The 25,715-nt window shown below is 41.9% G+C and overlaps 1 protein-coding gene across 3 annotated transcripts in view; it reads right to left on the bottom strand.

The window, feature by feature from the left end:
* The window catches only part of LHFPL6 (LHFPL tetraspan subfamily member 6), a 265,542-nt gene that overhangs the window by 33,276 nt on the left and 206,551 nt on the right, over positions 1 to 25,715 (bottom strand). For all 3 annotated transcript variants that reach the window (XM_011758423.2, XM_011758424.2, XM_011758426.3), the window contains exon 3: positions 2,455 to 2,553. In XM_011758423.2, coding sequence (XP_011756725.1) covers positions 2,455 to 2,553 — 99 coding nt within the window. The remainder of the gene's footprint in view (positions 1 to 2,454; positions 2,554 to 25,715) is intronic.

Raw genomic sequence — 25,715 nt, 5'->3', positions numbered from 1 at the left:
GATCCGCCCGTCTCGGCCTCCCAAAGTGCTGGGATTACAGGCTTGAGCCGCCGCACCCGGCAAGAGACAAGTATTTTTCAACGTTCAGTTTGACATTCAAAGTTTTATTCTGTAATGCTGGGGACATACAAAATACTGAGGTGCAGTAATGAAAATTGCAATAACAGGACCTGAACTTCATTATAATCTGCTAATTAATATAGCAATACACGATAACAACAGGTCAGCACACACAGGATCATAATCAAGTTGAGGCCTGTGTTGAACAGCCAAGAATGCCTCAAACACCAGGGAAAGAAAAATGCCAAGCACTGTTTTAAAATATCTCCCCTAGACACAGTTTGCTTTCCAAAAAAAAAGTTGGCAGTCAGCTTTGCACGCCAGCATTTCAGCATTTTTTCCCCTTCTCTACATTTATGGCAATCCCAAACTAAACCAGATTTAGGAAAGCCTTGTCATCAAAGTGGGAAGAATGGTAAAAGGAAATCTCTTATTTGTTTTATCCATGCAAATTAGGTGGTATTTAGAACAGTCTTCTGTACCAGAAGAGCCAGTATTATATTCGACAGAAGTAGGGCGGTTGTCATCCATGAAATCAAATAAAAATTGCTTCATTTTTTCATTTTCAAATTCACAGACCTTTGATACTTTTTTCTGTCCCTTTTTCTCAGAATCCAACAGAAGTTTTCTTCATAGACGTTCTAACATAAAAATTTAAAATTAATATTTGGAATATAGTAATACTGCTATTAGACCAATTCCCTCACAATTTTTCTACTTAAAATATTTAATGTAAAAAGTAGCTGTCTAAGTTAGTAACTGACTATGTACTAATTATCAGAATCTCAGTCTGTCCATCCATATAGTAGGGGAAAATATATTTGCTATCACTTGATAGTGATGGGCTTCAGGACATGCTACCCTAAAATGCAGCACCTTGGCATTTGAGAAAGCAGCAGAAGCAGGAAAGTCTCTCTCACATTCCCCTGCTGCCTTTCTCTCCCAAAGCAGGTCATAAAACCTAGAAAGGATGATCTGACCTTCTTCTGAAGCAGATCATAAGACCATCATTGGAGAGATGCTCTCACTATACCCAAAAGAGAGGAATATTCTTACTTCCGGCAATACAAGGAGACAGAGAGGAGTCTGAACAAACAGGTCTTGCTAAGTTTTATAGTTTATTACCACTAGATAATACCCTGTTTGTCCAGTCAGACTTCTCCACAACAATCCACTTCTTCATTAAACCTAGCATAAAAAGTATACAGGTTTACCTGCTTCTCCAAGTCTTCATTTCTTTATGAGGGGTCCCGTGTCATGACATTTTTATTTTAAATAAATTTGTATGCTTTTCTCTTGTTAATCTGCCATTTGCTATAAGAGCCTTAGGTTTGAATCTAGCAATGGGGAATAGAAATGCATTTCTTTTCCCATACAATGCTAAGTGTTTTATGGGTTCATATTCTTTGATCTAGTAATACCAACTCTAGAAAAAGATTCTAAGAAAATATTCAGTAGGAAAAGCACTTATATTCATTAAACTACTCGTCATAACATGTCTTAAAACAACAGACACTGAAATAGACTAAATGCCCAGCTAGAAAGAAATAAGAACATGGTTAAGTAAATGGAGGTTTATCAAGCAAGTGAAATATTACCCAATTATTACAAATTAAAATGATGCAAACCATGGAATATTCTGCAAAATATTTTATAGAGTGCAACATAAGTAAGTATGGTTACAAGTGAAAACTACCTGAAATTTTCTTATTAGTCTGCAGAAAAACAAATTTGTGAGTTAAGAGCCCTTTATCAATATGCAAACTCTCACCCAATCATCACATTTATCAGAGTGGCACCCGACTTTCTGTTGCTGGAATCCCTGCGGTCTCCCAATGAGCTTTTCCCATTCTTTCCTTGTGCCTTTGGTGTACTGTATTCCTCATCTGCAAGGTGCTTCCACCTAATCCTGATAATCCGTATGTAGCACTTTGTTCAAGACCGAACTCCATTCTCACCTCTTTGACAAAGTGGCCTTATTAGACCACTGATGTGAAATTGCTTTGAATTGCTTAGCTTGTATTATCATTTCCTTGACTGTTTTGTTGCCGCCTCTTCTCACACTGCAAATTCTACAGAATTATTTTTAGCCCATGCAATGGGTAAAAAATACATGATTTTGAAAAATGAAGTAATCAGTGAGTATCAACTCTTCAGGACAGGGGCCATTTCTTATCTTTGCATCTATGATACTCATCATAGCACTAAGCAAACAGTAGATTATCAATAGCTCTTCACTAAATAAATGGATACATTTATACTGTTACACGTGACTTGCTGGCTGTAATACCCAGATAGGGTTTTCTCATCTGTCCCCTTTCCACTTTCTGCTTCTATGAAACATCAGATAAGGTTCTTTTTCTAAAAGGAGTGCCATCCATGAAGAGAGCTTACCCAGGTCAAACTGGCCAGAAGTGTAGCCACAAGTCTGCCGGACTTCCTCACTGTCCCAGCCCAAGGGGTAGAGAGCACAGCCAGCACCAATCAACAAGCCTGCAAAGAGATAAGAAGAGGGCTTTACCAGTGCTTCTCTGCATCACTAGATAAAGGTGGTGGGATCAATATTTAGCAATATAACAAGACTGTAGCGTCTGCTTTTTGGACAGCACCAGCCACAACTCTTTTAAGCAATCTAAGGTCAGTTTGACTCCAACAACAATTTCAAGTCAGCTTAAAAGAAAAAAAGAAAAAAAAAAACTTGACAGCTCAGTTTGGGTCCAACTTTGCCTTTTAAAGCATTAAAAGCCTTGCAAATCCTGTTTAGGAAATACAATTCAGAAGCTTTTTTAATCATTCTTGTAAAAAGCCAACCAATTCCACCATTAATCCATGCAAACAAGTATTTCAAGAGCAATCAGAAGTTCCTAATAGGTTATAATTTCTTATTCATTATTCTAAATTCATCATTCATTATTCATTAGATTTTTGTTTCCTATGTAAGGCTCAAAATAGAGTGTTTCAGTGTTGTCAAATTTTGCCAGGGGCAGAAAGAACATAGAGTTTCATGAATGGCCTCAGCACATTCATCAAACCTCAAACCTCTTAACTGTCCTGCCCATTACTGTGCGATGTGGAGAATCACTGAGCATCCACGCATCTGACAGACATTTATTATAATCTAAGTACCCCTTGCAGCTAAAACCAAAAATTTTGATGACTAAACTGAAGAAAGTGACGGTTTTATCTTAATATAAATTAAGTTATCCTGGCAGCACTCTCTGAGCTGACAGCTTTCAATTGGTGAGTCTTTAGTTTGCATCAAAGCCTCATACGGTTTTACAAGAAGCTAAATGAGATTTAAGCACTCACTATTTGAATTTGTGTGCTAATCTGAAAGTGAGATCTTGTTGTGTCAATCACAGGTGTTATCAACACCTGTGAGTACCACAAATGTGCTGAACCCATAGGACCAACAGATAGGTAGTCTAATGTGGGGGAAGTGGCTTATCAGGTGCTGAATGAGAGAGACCCCTAAATGAGAAAATCTATTAATATGGTAATGTGGAGGAGGATGGCAGGGCCTAGAATATATCTACGAGAGGAGGTCTTCAATATTTCTGCACCACGTCCCTTCCCGGCCTTCTTTTTTCCTTTTCTTCCCCACCCCCATCACCCCTGGTGGATAAATTGAGCAGTAGTAATCCGTACAAATAATCTGCTTCCTCACAGGTAACTAAGGGACAGCAAGCTGCTTTCCATCCCTGTCCTCAACCACTCTGTGGAGCTCTAAGGAAAGGCCTCCCTCACCCCCACACCCATCCTGATACATTTCCTACCCTGGTAATGCTTTCCCCAGTCTGCCCCTTGGTCGACATGAAGGGCCTTCTATATGCAATGCAGAGGGCCATTTACTTGTGGGAGTGCTAAAAGAGTCATTGAAACTGTGAATCACTAGTCCCAGGATGTCCTATATGCAACTGCATAAATATGAATTATGTTGAAGCTGAAGAATAATCTAGAAAGCAGTTATACAATCTTTTGCTGACGAGGCAAAATATCCTAGTGGCCAATTTCCTTAGGCTTTTTCCCTTAGGATAGAATGTATAGCATTCTAAAGACAACTCCAAACTAGTTTTAGGCACCATTAAGTAAAGAAATTATGAATGAGGATGCCAAGCTTTGTGTAAACTGAATTCCATGAATGTTTAATAAACAATGAGGTATCATGTCTGTGATACTCAGGTCTTAATAGGAAGCACCAGTTTCTGAGAAGATCCTGTGAGCAATTTTTTTTAAAGGATGACAAATACAGAAAGGCATCTGGACAAAAAGTATTTAAGTGCAAGAAAAATGAAAAATAGTAACATTTAAGCCGGGGGGCCCCAACCCCTGAGCCATGAACCAGTATGGGTCCACGGTCTGTTAGGAACTGGGCCACAGAGCAGGAGGTGAGCAGCAGGCAAGCAAGTAAAGCTTCATATGTATTTACAGCCGTTCTCCATTGCTCACATTACCACCTGAGCTCTGCCTCCTGTCAGATTTGCAGTGGCATCAGTTCTTTTTTTTTTTTTTTTTTTGAGACGGAGTCCCGCACTGTCACCCAGGCTGGAGTGCAGTGGTGTGACCTCAGCTCACTGCAACCTCTGCCTCCTGAGTAGCTGGGATTACAGGTGCCTGCCACTGTACCCAGCTAATTTTTGTATTTTTAGTAGAGACGGGGTTTCACCATGTTGGCCAGGCTCATCTAGAACTCCTGACCACAGGTGATCCGCCCGCCTCAGCCTCCTAAAGTGCTGGGATGACAGAACCACTGTGCCCAGCCTAGCATTAGATTCTTATAGGAGCACGAACCCTATTGTGAAATGTGCATGCAGGGGATCCAGGTTGCACTCTCCTTATGAGAATCTAATGTCTGATGATCTGTCACTGTCTCCCATCACCCTCAGATGGGACTGTCTAGTTGCAGGAAAATAGGCCCTGGGCTCCCACTGATTCTACCTTATGGTGAGTTGTAAAATTATTTCATTATATAATCACAATGTAATAATAGAAATGAAGCGTACACTAAATGTAATGTGCTTGAATCATCCTGAAACCATCCTCCTCCATTCAGTCCATGGAAAAATTGTCTTCCATGAAACTGGTCCCTGGTGAAAAACAGGTTGGAGACTTCTGATTTAAGCTATCAGTAATCTCCTCCTTACCTGATAGACAACTAAATGAAAAACAGTTTTATTTGCTAACATTCTTTTCATTACAAGTAAAAACTATGTGCCATGAAGTCATGAAAACACCTAGTTTGGCCCAGTCTTATGCTAGTCACTTTGGGACACTAAATAGAAAGGAGCTTACATATGGAAGGAACACTTAGAACAGGGGCTCTCCAAGGGGCAGAACACTTGGCAGAGTCTTTTGTGGAATTCTGGGCTGTTTTGGTGATACTGTAACCAGGGACCTTGGTTTTAAAAATCATCTACTTTCTTTTTCTTCCTTCTCTCCCCTCTCACCCCTTCATTCCTTCCCTCTCTAGACACTCTCCTCCAACAATGCATGCTTATCTCATTATGCTCTTGCTCTTGAAACAAACCAGGCTGGAGCCCCATGGCAGAATCCTCCCACTTAGGAAGAGTCCACCACTAGCCCACCATCATCAAAGTCAAGATAATGCCAACCAGACTTCCGGACAGGCAGTTACCCAAGATGGCCGTCAGAATGTGAAAATAAAATTTAACAGAGTTTAATTGAGTAAGGGTTAAAAAAATTCACAAATCAGGCAGCCTCCAGAATCATGGCAAATTCAGAGAGGCTCCAGGGATACCTTATGGTCAGAGCAAATTTATAGACAAAAAAAGGAAAGTGACATACAGAAAACAGAAGTGAGGTACAGAAACAGATGGACTGGTCACAGCTTGGTGTTTGACTTATCTGAACATGGTTTGAACAATCAGCAGCATATGCGTTGTTGAAGTATGGCTGCTGGGATTGGCTGAGATGCAGCTATTGTTACAGAAGCACACTCCTAAATTAGGTTTTCTACTAAGTCTACCTACTAAGCCAGGTTATGGTTCATCCTCAAGAACTTACGTACGGAAGTATGGAGGTTTTCTCAGGCCATGTTTAGTTCAATTTAACGAGAACAAGATACACAGACCATGTACCCTGCACTACTCCTGAATGTCTCCTATACCAAGTTTCCCTTTAAAGGCCCTATGGTAAATTTTAAAATGTAAATGGTGTTTAGAACACTAGATTGCCATCTTCTCAGGTTGCTGGTTATCCAATTAAACCTGCTTTTCCTCCCACCAAACTTTGCCTCTTGTGTTCTGTCTGGCTTTCTACCAGCAAGCAGCCAAACCTAGGGTGGGTTACTTTGGTTTTCTTTTGTTTGTTAGGTTTTGTTTTTTTGAGATGGAGTCTTGCTCTGTTTCACAGGCTGGAGTGCAGTGGCACGATCTTGGTTCACTCCTGGATTCAAGCGATTCTCCTGCCTCAGCCTCTTGGGTAGCTGGGATTACAGGTGCGTGCCCCCACGCCCATCTGATTTTTGTATTTTTAGTAGAGACGGGGTTTCACCATGTTGGTGAGGCTGGTCTTGAACTCCTGACCTCATGATCTGCCTGCCTCAGCCTCCCAAACTACTGGGATTACAGGTGTGAGCCACTGCACCCAGCCACATTACTTTGAAATGTAGATTCAACCATATAAATTAGGAACAATTTTATACACAGGAAATTTGTGGTACATGTATGAATTTTTAAAATACACCATGAACATATGCTCACATTTTGAAAAAGTTATTCAGTGGAGGGCAACTAGCTTATCTGAATTTTTATATTAATATTTATGTAGTTCTTGTTTTGTCATCTGCTAGTATTTGCTAGCAGGAAAGAAACTGCAGACTCCAAAAATTTGAGAAAGATTTCTGGGAGAAAAATGTATGTTACAAACCATATGATCAGGCTAATTGGCTATCGCAATTATTAGGATATGTAGGTAGACATTTCAGTGGCCTCCCCACTAACTTGCTACCACTGTATGTTATGGTAAAAGGGAGTTTGAGATCATATTTGGCCAAATATGCAACAAATGTTTATTAGTAAGCTGGCACCAAAAAGAGTCAGAAGACCAATTCTGTAAGCTCAGTGAAATCCAGTGACCTGCCCCCATGACCAACACAACTCCATCATGTAGTCATTGCAACAAGGACCTCACATGAAATTTTCAACACACAATAGACAACTATGAGACAGCTCAGGGAAACTTTAAGTCAGATCAGGCCACAATATTTTCCATTAAATGGAAGTGGAGAGGGAGCACAGGTCCAAAGAGAGCTAAACCTGGACTGCCCCAAGCAGTAGCCAATAGCCGCAGGTAGCCCCTTAAGTTTAAATGTAAGTCAATTAAAATTAAATACAACTCAAAAATTCAATCCCTCAGTTGCACCAACTACATTTCAAGTGCTTGACAGCCACTTGGCACTAGTGGCTACCATATTGGACAGCGTAAATCAGACCATTTCCATAACTGTAGTTCTACTGGAGGATGGCTGTGCTAGATATAAGACACATTTTAAAAGAATGCTGGACTTGTCAGATTCTTAGGCCTTAAGCCTAATAGTGCTTGTTAACAATCAAAATCACTGCTCTTTAAAATTCTTCCTTTTAGGTAGGGCTAGAGGCCAGGAAACTATATTTCATACACTAGTGGGAGTTCTGGGTCATACTGTGTCAATAAGAAGCTCTCATGTGGAATATAGAAGATAAAAGGGATAAACTGGTATTCCACATTCACACCTGCAGCCAGGGGCAAGCCTTTCTGCAGACAGACAGTGACATTTTGGGAGTGATTTCCAGGTGTCCCCCTCCTCATCACCCTCTAAGGGTGGATTATCAGCTGTAGCTTCTGTTGATCCCAGCACTTCCTGATTTCCTGAATTCTTCAAAGCAGCTTCTCTGACCTTCACTTTCTCAGACCTCTTAGTAGGTCTACAAAAAATGTTAAATCTCTGGGCTACATCCCTTCCTGCTGGTAATATCTAGAGTTATTTCTCTTACCAGTCAAACTCCGGTACATGCCCACTCACACAAGGGCAGAAGAGCCAATACTGGTCTTAACACCCCACCGTATTTCTTGAACATCATCCATTTCCTTAATTAAAAATTATCTCTAAACACAATTTATGCTAATTATTAAACTTCTGGGGCAAGTATAGATCGTGATATTCTAAAGCTTGGCCTTTAAGCATGTCTGTGGTATGGTCTTTGGTTAGGAAATGGAACAGGCTAACTAACCTCTCCTGAAATGTAGATTTCTGAAAAGGATACTTCGAATGTTAACTAACTGCCTTTTGGGAGAGGACTGAAGTCAACTAGCATTTTGTTGTCTATACTGAAGTACTATTTTGCAAAGTAAAGTAGAAGCAATTAAATGTAAAACTGAGAACATCTTTTTAATGGAAGAAATTTGCCATTGTTCAGTTCCAGCAGTGTTAAATGTTAGCCCGCGTTGTGGAAATCAATGTTTGTTGGAAGCACCGTTTAGAAATCCCTGAATTAGATACCACTTCGGTATCATACGGTATGCAGAAATGGAGCCCAGAAAATTTTCTGGAATTTGAAGTAATTGCTCAAATGATGTCTTAGTGACCTGACAGATTTTAAGACCTCTAGTTGCCTAACTTGCTTCTGTAAGTGGCTCAGTTAGAATCTCTAGCTTACAAGCTTTAATATTATTTGCATGGGTTTTCTTTATTAGACTTCTAAACCTTGTGGTTACCACATGGGCTTAATTTCAATCAAATTCCTTTGTCACTGCCATAAAAGACAACATAAAACAAAGTCACAGTATCACACCTTTTGGAAATTTGTGCATAGGAGTGAAAGTGAGGGAAGATGTTGTGAAGCAAGTCAGCAACCTGAGGAAGGTGGGAATCAAGGTGGGTTGCAGGAAGGGGTGTGAGATCATGTGCAGCTACAAGCTCATTTGCAATTAAGAGGCAATCTATTTCTGCAACCCCAAAGATTTGCAACTTTTAAGGGGTCATAAGTCAATCACAAATTACTGCAAATTAGTTCAATCTTTAGTTTCTACCAGCACCTTGCTGCAATCAGCAATCTAGAGGCAAAAGGCCACGAGGAAGATCGTTTTTAAAGAGGTTTTAGGATTGTACAGAGATGCTGCCTCCTAAAAAAGAAAAAGCAATAATCCAACAGATGACTTGATAATTCTTAAATTTGGAAAAGTTCATTTTTATTTATTTATTTATTTTATTTTTTTTTTTTTGAGACGGAGTCTCGCTCTGTCACCCAGGCTGGAGTGCAGTGGCGCAATCTCGGCTCACTGCAAGCTCCGCCTCCCGGGTTCACGCCATTCTCCGGCCTCAGCCTCCCGAGTAGCTGGGACTACAGGCGCCCGCCACTGCGCCCGGCTAATTTTTTTCTATTTTTAGTAGAGACGGGGTTTCACCATGGTCTCGATCTCCTGACCTTGTGATCCGCCCGCCTCGGCCTTCCAAAGTGCTGGGATTACAGGCGTGAGCCACCGCGCCCGGCCTAAGGAAAAGTTCATTTTAATAATGCATTGACTGCTACACCATTTCATCCTGAGTGCCCTGAGGTTTTGGGGCTCACCCTGTTCAAGGACAATTACAATATTTTAAAAGCCAAGTCAGTGGAATGACCTCTAAGGAGAAGCCAATGTGAATGGAAAAGAGCTGGCATAGATAATTTTAAAAAGGTGGGCAATGCTGCTGTGCTGAAAGTCTGTTCTTTAGCTCCAAATGGGCCCTTGGGCCCAAACCTGAGCCTGGATACACTCTGGCCGTAAACCACCTGCAGGAGAGCTCCTAGTAGAAACTCTGTTCGATTTCACAAAATGCTAGAAATATCGGCCATGATACTAATTGCTTCTTTGAATTTGAGTGTGTGAAGTCTGAAGTCTGTAAAGAGCTCAGTGGTCAGAATAAGAACCTGGGGCTGGGAATTTTCCCTTCTGCAAAACTCTTTCTATTCAAACACAGTACTTAACACTTAGCCAGCGGACGATTAACATAACAATTCAGCTCCTGCCAAGAAGGCAAAACAAACCTCTAGTCAGCCAATGCCAGTTACTCTCCACAGGTGGTAAGAATAGAGTCCTCATGTTAAACTCATAAAGCCTTATTTTTCCAGGCCAATCTTGCAAGTTTTTAAATGTGATCTCACTTTTTTCCATGACTGTGGCTCCATTCTTTTTCCACTGTTTATTTTATTTTTTTAATGGAATGACTTTTTCCACCCTTGGCCCCTCGAGTGGTCACACCAGTGTTTCCCATCAATTCATCTTTCATGTGTTTTGGATACTTTTATCCATCCTCCAGTTCCTTTATCTTCCTTTCTGTGGTAGGCACCGAGGGAAATTGTTTTCTTTACTGTTCTCATGAAAGCTGCTCAATCTTGCAGCCTGTTATCTGGACTTCTCTTTGGAAGAGGCTGGCATGTTTCCATCTCAAATTCTCCATATGCTAATTTATGTACACGAGTTTTGTCCATTTTCATCCCTAGATAATGGCCCCTTTACAAAATGTAAGAACAAGAAATGTAACAATAAAACAAATACAGTGGTGGGGAAGGAACAAGAGCAGGGGTCAGTAGTGTAATTCTTCAGACCCTGAAAACCCAAGGAGTACATTCTTTAGTCTACAGGAAAAAAAAAAAAAGAAGGCTTGGTTGGGTTCTAGTAAACCACACCTCCTATCAAACTGCTTTCTGGAAACCGAGGCACAGAGGATGTAAGAAGCCTGTCCAAGGACGCAGAGCTCAGATTAATACCGGGCCTCCTGGATCCCAGACCAGGCCTCTTTTCCACCTATCATGATCCCCGTGCTTGGACATAAGTCCACTCCATGGTCACGCACTCTCCACCCATAATCTGAGTTCAACCAGACACATGTTGGATTTGACCACCATCATGTTTTACTAAGTGGGACTGAGCATCTCTAAGTCCAGATTTCTTGTATCTCTTGAATAATTGAAACATATGCCAATACAGAGCCTGCAAGTGGCTGGCTGGAGCCAGGTCCTGGTCATCCTGTTAACTGCTTGGGTGCCCTGGCCAGTCTCAAAGGCATTTCTGACTGGGGATCCCTGACTGACCGCACCTACTACTGGTTCTTTGAATACATTTTGAGCTTTTTCATCTCTGGAAGTTAAATCCCTTCTCTCTGACTGAGACACTCTCACTGCTTACTTTAATGTTCAGAAAATACTGCCACTTAAGGTCTAGAAGCCTCAACACATTGCCTTTCCTGGTCATCTCAGCAATGAGCTATAGGTTTTGCCTCTCCTGGGAGCTGCTGTTTTGATGCACTCTCTACCCTTTAATTGAGGCTGACCATCTTACATTGCAGTTATTTGTAAGTATTACACGTCCTGGAAGGCCACACACTCTATGTTTACTTGCATCCAACTCACTCATTCACAATATTTGTTAAATATCAAATAGTAGTAATGTTATTTATTTAATACTTTAAAATCCTCAGAAAAATGTGTTTTTGTACACATGTGTTTTTGAAGTCCAGATATCAGGTCGTAGTTATAGAATATATCGGCCGGGCACAGTGGCTCATGTCTGTAATCCCAGCACTTTGGGAGGCCGAGGTGCATGGATCACCAGGTCAGGAGTTCAAAACCAGCCTGGACAATATGGTGAAACCCCGTCTCTACTAAAAATACAAAAACTAGCTGGGCGCGGTGGTGCATGCCTGTAATCTCAGCTACTCAGGAAGCTGAGGCAGGAGAATCGCTTGAACCCAGGAGGCAGAGGTTGCAGTGAGCCGGGATCACGCCACTGCACTCCAGCCTGGGTGACAGAGCGAGACTCCGTCTCACACACACAAAATCATTGCCCGTATTTAATAGGTGAAGGAAACTGAAGCTTGCACAAGCAGGCCTATGCTCACAAATCTACTCAAGTGGTAGATTTGACAAACATCCAGGTTGAGCCCCGAGCCAGTGCTCCTAACCCCTCTTCTCCAATGCCTCCCAAATCCCCAAGTGTTCACTATCGCATCTCTGGGCTTACTTTCCATAGCCACACATGCACTGAACCCTCTGTGTAAATGGGAAGGAGGCACGGGGCAAAGATCAAGCCAGATTTCCAGTCACCATTTGTCCAAGACTGACACTGCTTTAGCCACAGGGAAGACTTGCACTGCTGCCTGTGACTAATGACAAGGGATGGGCTCTTGGAAACCCTGTAAATCTCTTTCCTGGGGATCAGCGAGTGAGAACCCCGGTTGTGAGAGCTGGCACACAAAAAGCTTCTGTCCAAAAAGGAGCACATGGAGGTATAAAGATGAGAAATGGGTTATGATCAAAAGGTTAGCCAAGGAAAGCATATCTTATTCAAACACTAAAATATAAAACAGAACTATGAAAATTTGATAACCTATCAAAAATATTTTAACAAATCACAATAAGGCTATTCCTTGGCTAAAAACATCCTGCAGAAGAGAGCATACTTTGGGTTTCCTTCAAATGTTTTTCAAAGTGGTGCCTTGATTCTCATTCTTCTTCTTTTTCTAATTCATGTGACAGAAAACACAAAAGACATGTGCAATATGTTATGCACCAAAATACTTGTTCCTTAGCTCAGAGCAAAAATTCACAAGCTAACTTCAGTCATGAGTGACTTGTCACTTTTTCTCTTCCTCGGGTCCTAGGCAATCCTTGGGAGAAAAAAATAAAGTTGCTTCAAACAATGAAAATTTGGGGAAGATTTTGAAATAGATATGTGACAGTTTTCTGGGAAATTACATCTGACTGAAAGCACCACCTTTGCCCTTAGCAACCCCAGTAGATAAGGGCATCTCAATTCTACCATTTCACTTCTTTAGGACTCAGTTTTCCTTATCTGTAAAATGGGGGGAAATGCCTATCAGGCTCTCTTGAGATGGTTGCAAGGATTAAATGAGACAGTGTATGTAAAGCGGTAGACACAATACTTCACAGGAATAGGTCAGTGCATGGTCTTGATCGTTAAACTCTAGACCTTGTCGTGCAGGCAATGACGGTGTGAGTTTGCTTAAGGCCAGTGTGGTTTTGTATACCTTTGTCTGACATCGAGTCCTCCTCTCTTGGAGAAGCTTTTCTTCTCAGATGGAATGCAGGGAGGGTCCCAGCAAGGACATTGCTGGAAACTGTGAGCCATGAACACTTGGCCCAGTCATAGAAGCTTCAGAAAGCACAAGTGAAACAGCTGCAGCAGGGTGACCCCTCACAGGAGTGAAGGATTAGTACTCTGCTACCATGATGAGAATGCTTCTCTCTGTTCCTTTTTGTTTGTTTTTAGAAACCTGGTCTCACACCGTTGCCCAAGCTGGAGTGCAGTGGCAGGATCATGGCTCACTACAGCCTCAAGCTCCAGGGCTCCGGGTATCCTCCTGCTTCGGTCTCCTGAGTAGCTGGAACTATAGGCATGTGCCACCATGCCCAGCTGTTTGTCTTTTAAAGGCACTTTTGGCCTTTCTGTGAGGCAGGTAGAGCCAGAATTGATTCACCCACTTGGTAGATGAGGAAACAGGGTCACACACTGATGGGGAGATCTAAGTACCATCATCACACAGATAACCAGAGGCAGGGCTGGGACACAAACTCAGGCGCTTGAGTCCTGTGATAGGAGTAGGAGCTTTGATTCACTGCCTTCACTCTGATACTGCTGGAAAGGAAGTTAACAACGCTTAGTCCTGCAGCTACCCCTCCAAAACAAAAGAAATGCCCATTTTCACAGACCCTAAGGTGTCATGCGTTACATGGAGAGAAAAATAAAGACACAGTACCAAATTTCCAGAGCACTGTGGTCCAGTGTAGCACTGCTCAGACGGATGTGCACAGAAACCGCTGGCAGGCTTGTTAAAATGCAGGTTCTGGTTCTATAGTTCTGGAATGAGGCCCAGTGCCCTGCATTTCCAGCCAGCTCCTGGTAAGGCTGAGGTTGCTGTCCAGAACCACACACTGAGCCTCAAGGGTCGAGTGGAAATTGCACAAACTTTGCTATCCATCATGTCAGGCCTGAATTCTGATACCAACCTTGACTAGCTATGTGACCCTGAGCTGCATGCCTTTGACCTCTCTGAGCTCAGTCTTTCATCTCTATAAAATAGAGCTAATGGTTCCTGTACATTTAGCATGGTACCTGTATCTTTAGCACTGTTATTAAATATAAATTAATGACTTGATAAAAATGCCAGGTCCACAGCTTGGCATCTAATAGGGGGCAGCACATTATAGTTGTTTATGTCAGTATTAATAAAGATATTACCGCTGTTTCAGAATGGCAAGTATTTCATTCTATTATACCTGCCAATTTCAGATTCTTCATTAGCACCTACAGGTGTTCACCAGTTTAAAACAAACAAACAAACAAACCAAAACACTACCTGATTAGAAGCAAAAGCTTCTGCTGTATCACTTGCTCACATCTTCACAACAAACACACTTGCTGGAACTAACCATATCTCTACAGCTAAGAGTTTTTACATTTCTTTTTATTCCCTCTAACACGGTATTATGAAAAATTTCAAACTTACAGAAAAGTTGGAAGAACTGTAGAGTGAATACCCATATACCCACCGTTTAGGTTCTATGATTAACAGGTTTTTGAAATGTTTTAATCTCCTGTCTGCCTATGTTCCCACTCCTCTATTAATCCATAAATCCACCTTTTTTTTAGGGATGGGGCGGTACTTGTCTTAGTAAGTTTCAGGCATCAGTATATACAGTTTCCTGTCATCATTCATACTCCATCCTCTTCTTTCTTTGGCGCAGGAGTCTATGCAGACCTATGATACAGACACAAAATTAGACCAAAAAGCTGTAACTGCGACAAGACTGTATCCTGAAGGCCTGATGGTGCTAAATTGGGATCCATCAACTTGGAAAGTGATTTCTATACAAATCTGGAGTAATGGATACCTTTAAGTCTCTCACATTTCTCAAACAACTATCCTACAGCTTAAAATAGGATCAGCTTGCTTCAGCTACCTGACCCAGAAATCCCAATAAGAACCTTACAAGACATTTCACAAACCTCAGAATAACAAAATAAAGAGTCCCAGCACAGATAAGCCGCTCAGCGCAGACTTTTCAGTAGACACATTTTCTCTTAATGATCACTGTTGCTTTGTGCAAAAAATGAATTACTCCTGACACTGACCCTCTTAAATAAGAAAAAAAAAAAAAAATGAACATAACCATCACGCTTCAACACGAAACCTTCCAGGAGCAGGACTAGGCTTCAACAATATTCTGTCAGGAAAGTTCTGACCAGAAAAAAACAAAAGGAAAAATGCACAAGTAAATTCGCACTGCAAACCCTGAATGCATTCCACCCTTGCTTTGAAAATGCAACGTTAATTCCAAACCAGACTCTAGTTATTGCATGTTGGTAAACTGTGGTTACCCTCACGAAAATAAATATTCCAGTGGAAAACTGTCAGGAAGGAAGGCTTAGGAGTCAGAAAGTGCTGTATTCAAATATTGGATATGCCACTTACTAGATACTGGCCAAGCAAGTCTCGTAAACTTGAGCCTCAGAAGTTTCTTCCATAAAATGTGTGTTAGTCTGTTTGAATTGCTATAAAGGAATAACTGAGGCTGGGAAATTTATAAAGAAAAGAGGCTTTGGCTTATGGTTCTGCAGGTTGTACAAGAAGCATGGTACTAGCATCTGCTGCTGGTGAAGCCTCAGGAAGCTTCCAATCACAGTGGAAGGCAAAGGCGGAGCCAGTGTATCACATGGTGATGGAGAGAAGCAAGACAGCTGCCAGGCTCTTTTAAAACACCCGCTCTAGCAAAAGCTGGTTACCACGGGGTGGGCACTTCATGAGGGATCTGCCCCCTTGACCCAAACACCTCCCATCAAGCCCCACCTCCAACACAGGAGATTACGTTTCACCATGAGATTTGGAAGGGACAAGCATTCAAACCATGTCAAAATGGATACACCAGTGCTTCTTTACAGAGTTATTGACAGCACTGGAGAAAATGCTTTTAAAATCCCAGCACAGTGCAGAGCATGTAGAAGCAGCTTCCCTCTTAGGAAATTACAAGGAGGGAGAGGTAATACTTTGAACATTTATTTTTATTTACATAACAGTGTCTTTATGAAAACAAAATACACCATCATTACATTAGGATGCACGGTGTTTTGGGAGAGATTTGCAAAACTTCCACTGGAATTGCAGGGCGGATGATACTATGTGTTTGAAGTGTCACAGGCAGCACACCTTGGCACCATGAAGTAGAATGCCATCCCCGGCCACCTCCAAGCCTTCCCCTGACATCTGTACAGATCTTTGATTCCTGCTAGAGCCCTAACTCACAGTTTCCTTCCTGGCAGGCTTGTAGAGCGATTTACTCTGGGCGTGGGAAATCACATCTTTTCTACTGAATGCACTCATTGTGTGAACCTCTCAGGGATTCTGGGTGAGCTGATATGAGGGACATTTGTGATGGGATGGAAAGCCAAGCTGTGCATAGACAGAGGTGGCTGGAGAAGAGACTCCTGCAATACACTGTCTCCTGCAAAAACTGGAGCAGATTTGGGGGTTGCATCCTGTCTGAATGGAGACAACGAAGGAACCAAGTTGCCCGATTCTGTGCAGATCATATGAGGAACTACATTGTTTGTCATGCTAATTAATACACAGCTTTGACACTGGATCCCATGACCTCAGGGGAGGGGCTGATTGGGTGGGGAACTAGTGGGGCGGGAGTAACCAAATTCCCTTGGAAGAAAGGAAGAGTGGGCTTGTGGGTTGAGAAGAAGGGGCCCAGGGGAATGCACCTTCTCATATGGCTGTGAGAAATAGTAATTCATTTTTTTAAAATCATTATCTAAGGCCAAAATGTATAAAGAAAGGGGCATGGCCAAGTTTTAACTCAAATGGGGTCCTGAATTGGGAGCCTGCTGTAGAGGAAGGGCCGTAAGCTTTGGAGCCAGAGCGACTGGTGTGGAGCCAGGCTCTGCACTGGTGAGTGGTGGCTTAGGCAGGTCACTTGTTTTGAAACTTAGCCTTTCTCTCAGGGCCAGTGTGAACAAAGCCACATGCACCTCTTGGGGATGGTGTGACGATCAGCAACGTACACCAATTGCCCAGTGTGTGGTAGACAGTGGCATGTTATGTTTGCATATGACGAGAGAAGATGTTCTATAGGAGATCACTCAGGAGAAGCACACGCAGAGAGGGCAAACTATTCGAGGGAAAATATCTCCCTCCTTAGCTCTGATATACTAATACCATAAAATTACCCAAGACAGTGCAGAGCTCAGGTAGAGAAATCTTCCAAAGGAGTGATCAGTTCCCTGGGGCTTCTACTTCAGCTTCTCTCTTGTCTTAAGTTCTATTGCAGAAATTATTTCAGTTCTAACATAACAATATTTAGGAGGAAGAGTTAAACCTCTCTCCCCATGAGTGCCCTTAACCAACACATCAAGAGCCCAAGCGCCAACAGACTCTCAACTACCTTCATTCATTTCTACTTAACTTTTAAAAAAAAAGTTTGGGTAAGAAATAATTCCTTCTTATATATTTCTAAGGGTCTTAAATAAATCAGGAGTCCCACACCAACAGTAAAGTAGGATGTCAGACATTTTAAAAAAAGTAGTAAAATCTACATTTGTTGAACTGGATAGTGAAAGAAAGACTTTCTACAAATTTATATAGACTCTGTGTAGTTTGTCCTGCCACAGTGAGCCAGTTGAAGCCTCTTACACAGATAAATAAGGAAAGTACCAGCCTGGGCAACGCAGCAAGACTCCTTCTCTTAAAAAAGAAAAAATATTAGCCACGCGTGGCGGTACATGCCTGTAGTCCCAACTACGAACGCAGCTGAGGCAGGAGGATTGCTTAAGCCCAGGGGTTCAAGGCTGCAGTGAGCTATGACTGCACCACTGCACTCCAGCCTGGGAGATAGAATGAGACTCTGTCTCTAAAAAACAAAAGAAAAAACAAAGGAAACAAACTTTTACAATGTAATAAAGAGTGGGAAGCTGGTGAGAGATGAAATACTACCTGTCAGGTACAATGTGCACTATTTAGGGGATGGTTACCAGACTTCCCCACTACACCATATATCCATGGAACACAACTGTACGTGTACTCCTAAATCCATACAAATAAAAGCTTTTAAAAAATCCAATCCAAGGCTGGCGCAGTGGCTCATGCCTGCAATCCCAGCACTTTGGGAGGCCGAGATGGGTGGATTGCTTGAGGTCAGGAGTTCAAGACCAGTCTGGCCAACATGGTGAAACCCCATCTACACTAAAATACAAAAAAATTAGCCAGGTGTGGTGGCTTGCACCTGTAATCCCAGCTTCTGGGCAGGCTGAGGCAGAGGAATTGCCTGAACCAGGGAGGTGGAGGTTGCAGTGAGCCGAGATTGCGCCACTGCACACCACCCTGGGAGACAGAGGCGAGACTCCATCTCAAAAATAAATAAATAAATAATCCAATCCAAAAACAGTAATGCAGAAAGTATCAATTGAAAACCCTAAGTACTAATGAAAATAAACATATCATGCCTTGATATAGCACATTTCTTTAAGTCCTAGATATTCTGATGGCAGATACTACTTATCCCTAACTTGCAAACAAGAAAATCAAAGCATGAAACTGAATAGATTTTTGTCTTGACACACTACAGGACAGACTTGAATCCAGGTCTTTACTACTGATTTTGATGCCACAGCAAACCAAACACCCTGTGAATTTCACAAACACTACTGCCATGTTGTATGGTAATGAAAAGGGTGGCCTTAGAAGTGTGGCTATGTTCCCCTTTAGCACTGTGATCATGGGCAACTTTCTTGCCTTTCTCTTGAGGATGTTTCCTCATCAGTAAAGAAGGAATAAAATACATATCATAGAGCTGTTGTAAGGATTATAAAGATTTATGTGTGTGTATGTTTGTATAAAACATACACACACACACACACATGTATCAAACCTTATATATAATCATCTACAAATTATATATAGCTTATTTTGTTGTTATGAATATAATATATACACATTATATGATATATATTTTTAATAGAATATATAAACCATTTATAACAGGTTTCTACTAACTTCTACTAACTTTTCAGCTTTGGATATATATTGTTTTTACTCTTTATGCTCATATAGCAACTTTTTCATCACTAAAAATTTAGAAAATATGAATGTATCATAAGATTGCTGATATGTACCATCAATACGGTGGTACAGGTGGCCAACTCACTTAAAAGAAACAATTCTTTAAAAGTATTTTTCCCTTGATTGTTTTTCTGGGACAGCAGGAAAGAAGAACCTCATCTATTCTCCTCGGGTCTTTTTAAAATACCATCATTTCCACTGAAAAAACAGTAAAGCCATCTGGAATAGCTCACAGACAGCAGTATGGAAGCAATTTCTTTCAAGAGAGCTATCATGATTTTCCTTTCTGTTTTCTTTCTCTCTTGAAATGTCAAGGATAACTGAAACTTTTTACTTTTCCATCTGTGATGTACTCATCAGTCCCAAACAAGTTTTGAAAGTACTTGAGAATTGTTTCCAGTCAGTTCAACACTTTTTTCCCACTTTGACTCCATTTAAATCACCACATCTGTCTTTAGTGGTTTTTAATATTAAAAGATATAAAAACATACCTTGAAATAGGATGATAAAGTATTTTACAAAGGAAGAAGTATTTAAAATGCTACCGCAAGCAATCACAATGACTCATATCTTTTCAAATAGATTATCATAACCAGCACAGTAAAATAAAAATAAAAACAGACTCCAAAATCGGTAAAAGCGGCCAGGAACGGTGGCTCATGCCTGCAATCCCAGCGCTTTGTGAGGCCAAGGCAGGTGGATCACCTGAGGTCAGGATTTCGAGACCAGCCTGGCCAACATGGTGAAACCCTGTCTCTACTAAAAACACAAAATTAGCAGGGTGTGGTGGCAGGCAACTGTAATTCCAGCTACTTGGGAGGCTAAGGCAGGAGAATCGCTTGAACCTGAGAGGCAGAGGTTGCAGTGAGCCACGATTGCCCCATTGCACTCCAGCCTGGGCAACAAGAGCTAAACTCCATCTCAAAACGAAACAAAATATAAGAGTAAATGCTGCATTTCACATTACAGAACTAGCAGAAGGTAAAATCAGGAATGCTCATTTTCAGCCCGATGTTTTAATTATCTCCATATGAATTTTCCACAAACAAAAACCTGAATATCAGTTGCATACCCAGGAATCAAAGCATGCGATATATTTTAAGGTATTTTTATGTAGTTATATATAATCTATAATAAAGATATATGTGTAAAATATATTTATAAGATACAATCGGCCCTCTGTATCCGTGAATTCTGAATTCATGAATTCAACCAGCTGTGGATCAAAGATACTTTGAAAAAATTTACGTCCACACTGAACAAGTAAACTTCTTTTCCTTGTTATTATTCCCTAAGCAATATACTATAACAACTACTTACATTGCATCTATATTATATTAGGTATTACAAATAATCTGGAGGTGATTTAATGTATGCAGGAAATGTGTATAGGTTATATGCAACTACGGTACCATTTTATATAAGGGACTTGAACATCTGCAGATTTTGGTATCTAAGAAAGGTCCTGGAACCAATCCCCCAAGGACGATAAGGAATGACTGTACATTTTAAAATATATTTGGCAGAGAAAACAATACTGATTGATCTCTGTTTCACGCACTGAGCTGGTGGGCTCTGATTCTGTGTCAAGCATGGGACTTCTTGCTGTGGAGACATTCGAAACACAGAAGAAGTGGTCTCTTTACTCTGGCATCTGAGAGGAGGAATAATGCAGAAACAACCCAAAGCCAAGGCTATACTTGTGTCACGTTAGCAGCAAAACCAGCAGATACCAGATAAGTCAGTTCATTTTAGGCTGGACCTGAGGGGAAGGAGGCTGTTAGGGGATGAGTGTGTTCTGAGAAGTAGATGTGGTCATCTCAGGTGAAGAGAACAGGCCTGGAGATGGGCAGGCACAAAATGAAAATAGAGTGAGTTAGGAATTCAGGGAGTAGAGGACAGCGGTGGCTAAATGGTGAGGATGAGGTCAATGACCCTCACAGAAGGTCATCAATTCTGGACCAAGGAAGTTGGCCTTTGTGTAGCAGTCAAAAGGAACATGTATTGTTTGCTAAGGCTGCAATCACAAAACACCACAGACCGGGTGGTTCAAACAACATTCATTCATGCATTCATTCATTCATTCAGGTATATATTTATTTATTCTCATTCTAGAGGCTTAGAAGTCCTAGATCAAGGTGTGGGCAGTTTGGTTTCTTGTGAGGCCTCTCTTCTTGGCTTGCAGACGGCCATTTCTCATTGTATCCTCACACGGTCTTTCCTCTTCTAGCAGAAGTCCTTAATGTCTCTTTGTGAGTCCAAATTTTCTTTCCTTTTTTCCTTCATAGAGATGGAGTCTCCCTGTGTCATGCAGGCTGGAGTGCAGTGGCCTGATCCTAGCTCACTGCAGCCTTGAACTACCGGGCTAAAGCGATTCTCTGGCCTCTGCCTCCCAAATAGCTGGGACTACAGGCATATACCACCACACCCAGCTATTTCTTTTATGTGTTGTAGAGATAGGGTCTTGCTATGTTGCCCAGGCTGGTCTCAAACTCCTGGCCTCAAGCAGTCCTCCTGCGAGCCTCCTAAATTGTTGGGATTATAGGTGTGAATCACTGTACCGCGCCCCACATTTCCTCTTGTGATAAAGACACCAGTCAGATTAGATTAGGATCCACTTAAAGGGCTCGTTTTTAACTTAATCACTTCTTCAAGGTCCTATTTCCACATAGTCACATTCTGAGGTACTGGGGAGTAGGGCTTCAACATTTGAACTTGTAGGGGGGCAATGTTCAGCCCACAACAGATGTTTGTGGTTGAAACCTCAAATATGATAGTTGAAAGGCAGCCTCAAGATGATCTAATCTAGTGCTTCTCAAACTTTGCCATGAAAATATTCCTAAAATCAAACAGTAGGGAACTCACACCTTAAGTCAGTACTTCTCTGAAACAGGTTTTCCTTGTACCTATTGAAAAATTATTGTGAGGTTCTCCATTCTACTCCACGGGTAGCCTTGTTTCTCATATAAAAATGCTTTCCTCAAAATGAGGGAGTAAAATTGATACTCTTAGAAGATATTTTGGGTTTATCCCATATCTGGAGCCATTTCCCTTTAAGTGCATGGATAGCTCAGTTTTAGAAGAATGAATGTAGGCTGCAGCTCAAAAAGATTAGGTGGCATGCTCAAAGTCACAGTTAGCAAAAGAATCGGAAATGGAATGAAATCTTTTGTTGCTCAGTCCAAAGCATTTTCTGCAGCACCATGCTGTCACACAGAAAAGAAGAAAGTACTTGATCTGCCTGGCACAGACCATATCACATTCAAAAAGGTTCTGAGGTCACTCAGCGCTACCCTAAGCATGAGACACAGACTTCCCCAATTGGCCCCATGGACTCCCCACTGCTCCTTCCCACAGGGCTGCAAATAGAAGTGTCCAGAGGTGTGAAAGAGGTGGATCAGACCAGGATTCCTTCAGGGACACTCATCAGCCACAAATTTCTAGCTTATTTATGAAGGGAGAACAGCGTCTCAGATAAATGCCTCCTTTTCTCAGCAGAATGAGCAGCTGCTAATCAAAGGTTGTCAAGCACAATTTATACTACCCAGGGCTTCATGGGAGGCATAAAAAGAAAGATCACAACATCATGTTTATCTCCCTTTCATGGCTGTTTCTGGCAATAGTATTACAGTCAGGCGGGCTGAGTAAAAACAATTTTCTAAAAATATGGATCAGCTGAGACCATTTAAAGCTGCTTTTTATGGAGTTATCGTCAGGACTTTTCCCCTTGGGCTGCTTTGTGTACTCTTTCCCAGAGCCTCCTCGTCCAGGATCTAGTTATCTAAAAAATAGAATTCTTTCTCCTTGCCAGGGAGATCACGGCCTCCCAAAGACTGATAAGGAAGTCTGCATTCCTCCCAGGAGCCCGGGCAAACTATTCCCAAGAGTTCCATCACTCCGGGCGGGAGGCGGCATGGACCTCTGTCAGGGTTTCTGCTGTGGAGTCATTGTTTTGTGGGTGGACCCTGTGCAGCTCAGCAGGTAGGACTGGCTGTGACTCCCTCTGTTTCAGTCTTTACAAGCATGAATTTCCCACTTGCCCAGTCTTTATGAAAGGAGGAAGTCACATTCTAGAGGGTGAGCTGTATGCTACCATTCTCCATGGACATTAACATTTGGAAGGGCAAAATCAACCCTCAGTCTGTGGTAGGCTTTTCACCCCACTCTGAATGGCTGCTGGTGGCAATGCAAAGGTGACACTGGAGGAAGTTTGCTTTCATTATAGATTCTATTTTCTTCATGTTAAAACCAACAAACAAAGGAAATGCAATTGCTTTCCAACAAGCCTTATAAACAGACTATTTTCACAATTTGCGTGCCTTAAAGCTGCCTGCTATAAAGACATAGGGTTTTACTTGAGAAAGGAAACCCATGGAACGTCTAGTTTTGTACCTTTTTCTGCTGTGACCCTTGAAACTCTGCAGGGTGTTGGGGGTGTCTCGGTGGTGTCTAAAGAACACGTGCCCAGGTGGGATGGAGCGAGGTGAGCTGGGGCGATGCAGAGGAGAGGCGTTGCCCTCCACTGCTGCCCCCACCAGGACGGGGCTGCTCTACCTGCTTTCTGATGGGGCTGCACCTGATACTTTATATAAGGGCAAGGTTCGGCTCCTCCATGATTTTGAAAACGATTCTAACCTGGTGTTACTGGCTAAACTGCATCCCCCTATCTCCAAAAAAGAGGTATATTGAGGTCCTAACCCCCAGCACCTCAGAATATGAACTTATTTGGAAATAAGGTTGCTGCAGATGTAATGAGGTAAGATGAGATCATACTGGAGTAGGGTAGGTCCCTACCCTAATGTGACTGGTGTCCTTATAAGAAGACAGCCAGGCTGGGTGCAATGGCTCACGCCTGTAATCCCAGCACTTTAGGAAGCCAAGGCAGGAGGATTGCTTGAACCCAGGAGTTCCAAGACCAGCCTGGGGAACATGCCGAGTCACCATCTCTACAAAAAATACAAAAATTAGCCAGTGTGGTGGTGTGTGCCTGTGGTCCCAGCTACTTGTGAGGCTGAGGTAGGAGGATCCCTTGAGCCAGATAAGTCAAGGCTGCAGTGAACTGTGATCACGCCACTGCACTTTAGCCTGGGTGACAGAACGAGACACTGTCTCAAAAAAAAAAAAAAAAAAAAAGAAAGAAAAAAAACCAGGAAGACAGGCAGGTGAAGACATACACACACACACACACACACACACACACACACACGCATACACACACAGAGGCAGAGTTTGCAGTCATGCTGCTGTAAGTCAAGGAATGCCTAGGGGAACCACAAGCTAGGAAGATGCAAGGAAAAACTCTTCTCCAGAACCTTCGGAAGGAGCATGGCCCTGCCTACACCTTTATTTCAGACTTGTAGCCTCACAACTGAAAGAAAATAGATTTCTGTTGTCTTAAGCCTCATGGTTGGTGGTCCTTCCTTATACCAGCCCTAGGAAACTAAAACGCCTGGTTAAAAATATATTCTTCAATCATTTAATTTGTTTTACCCTCTTAGGCAATAAAGTATATTGAAAAAAAGAAAAAAGTAGATTTTCTCAGTTTACTAACTTCTGTTTCCCACTCCGTCCTCAAATGTCTTAAGAAAATGCCCCGAAGAAGAGACACAGATAGAGGCTCTGGTTTCTCCAAGTGCAACATCACGGCTCAGATGCCCTGGACTCAGATGCCACACATAACACCATCAATCTCTGTCTTACCACTGTGTCAAAGAAGGGAGGTCGATCCGGGATCCTCACTGCTATAACCTGGAGGAAGCATAACTTACACGTCAGACACAGTTAACCATGCATGCCTGACATGTGAGATGCAAGCTGCATGATCATAATTTATATTTAAATAGCTTCTTTCTCCAAAGAGCTTGAAGAAATTTACCGACTTTTACTTAATTAATCCTTGCAAGTCATCCATGACGAAGGGAAAGTAAGGTCATACATTCCTCTTTCCTCTGGCATCTCAGGGTTTGGCCACTTGTTCTCCTCTTTTTGTTTTTAGAATTGTTAAGTTTCTCCTCTCCAAATGCACAGACTGTTATTCTGAAGCTGATGTTTATATTTCCATATAAACTCTATTTCTGGGAGACTATGGTGAGTAGAAGAAAATAATTTCTGTTGTCTTCCTTTTGTTGGGGAGGGGGTTACTCAGAAAGGCCCAGTCTATTCTGAAATTACCATTTATTTAGAGACTTAACTATTGAATTATTTTGAGGTCTAGGAAACTCAGACTCTCTCTTTCTCTCTCTCTCTCTCTCTCTCTCGCGTGTGTGTGTGTGTGTGTGTGTGTGTGTGTGTGTGTGTGTACACACACATTTGTGCAGAGAGAGACAGAAGCATTCACTCTGCTGAGCAGCATTAGAATGCCATAAATAGTATTTTAGGGTGGAGGCAGCATTTCAGCCAAATTTTTGTTCACCACACACATCTTTAGTGATGCTTTTGGCCAGTCTTTAGGGTGTGCTCCCTGGGCACTCCTCTGAGGTCTGCATGGCTGGGACACATGGAGACAACATCATCAAGGAAAGAGAAGAAGGAAGGACTT

This window comes from Macaca nemestrina, chromosome 16, assembly GCF_043159975.1.
Source record: "Macaca nemestrina isolate mMacNem1 chromosome 16, mMacNem.hap1, whole genome shotgun sequence".
Classification (NCBI taxonomy): Eukaryota; Metazoa; Chordata; class Mammalia; order Primates; family Cercopithecidae; genus Macaca; species Macaca nemestrina.
This window is presented reverse-complemented; position numbering and strand designations above follow the sequence as displayed.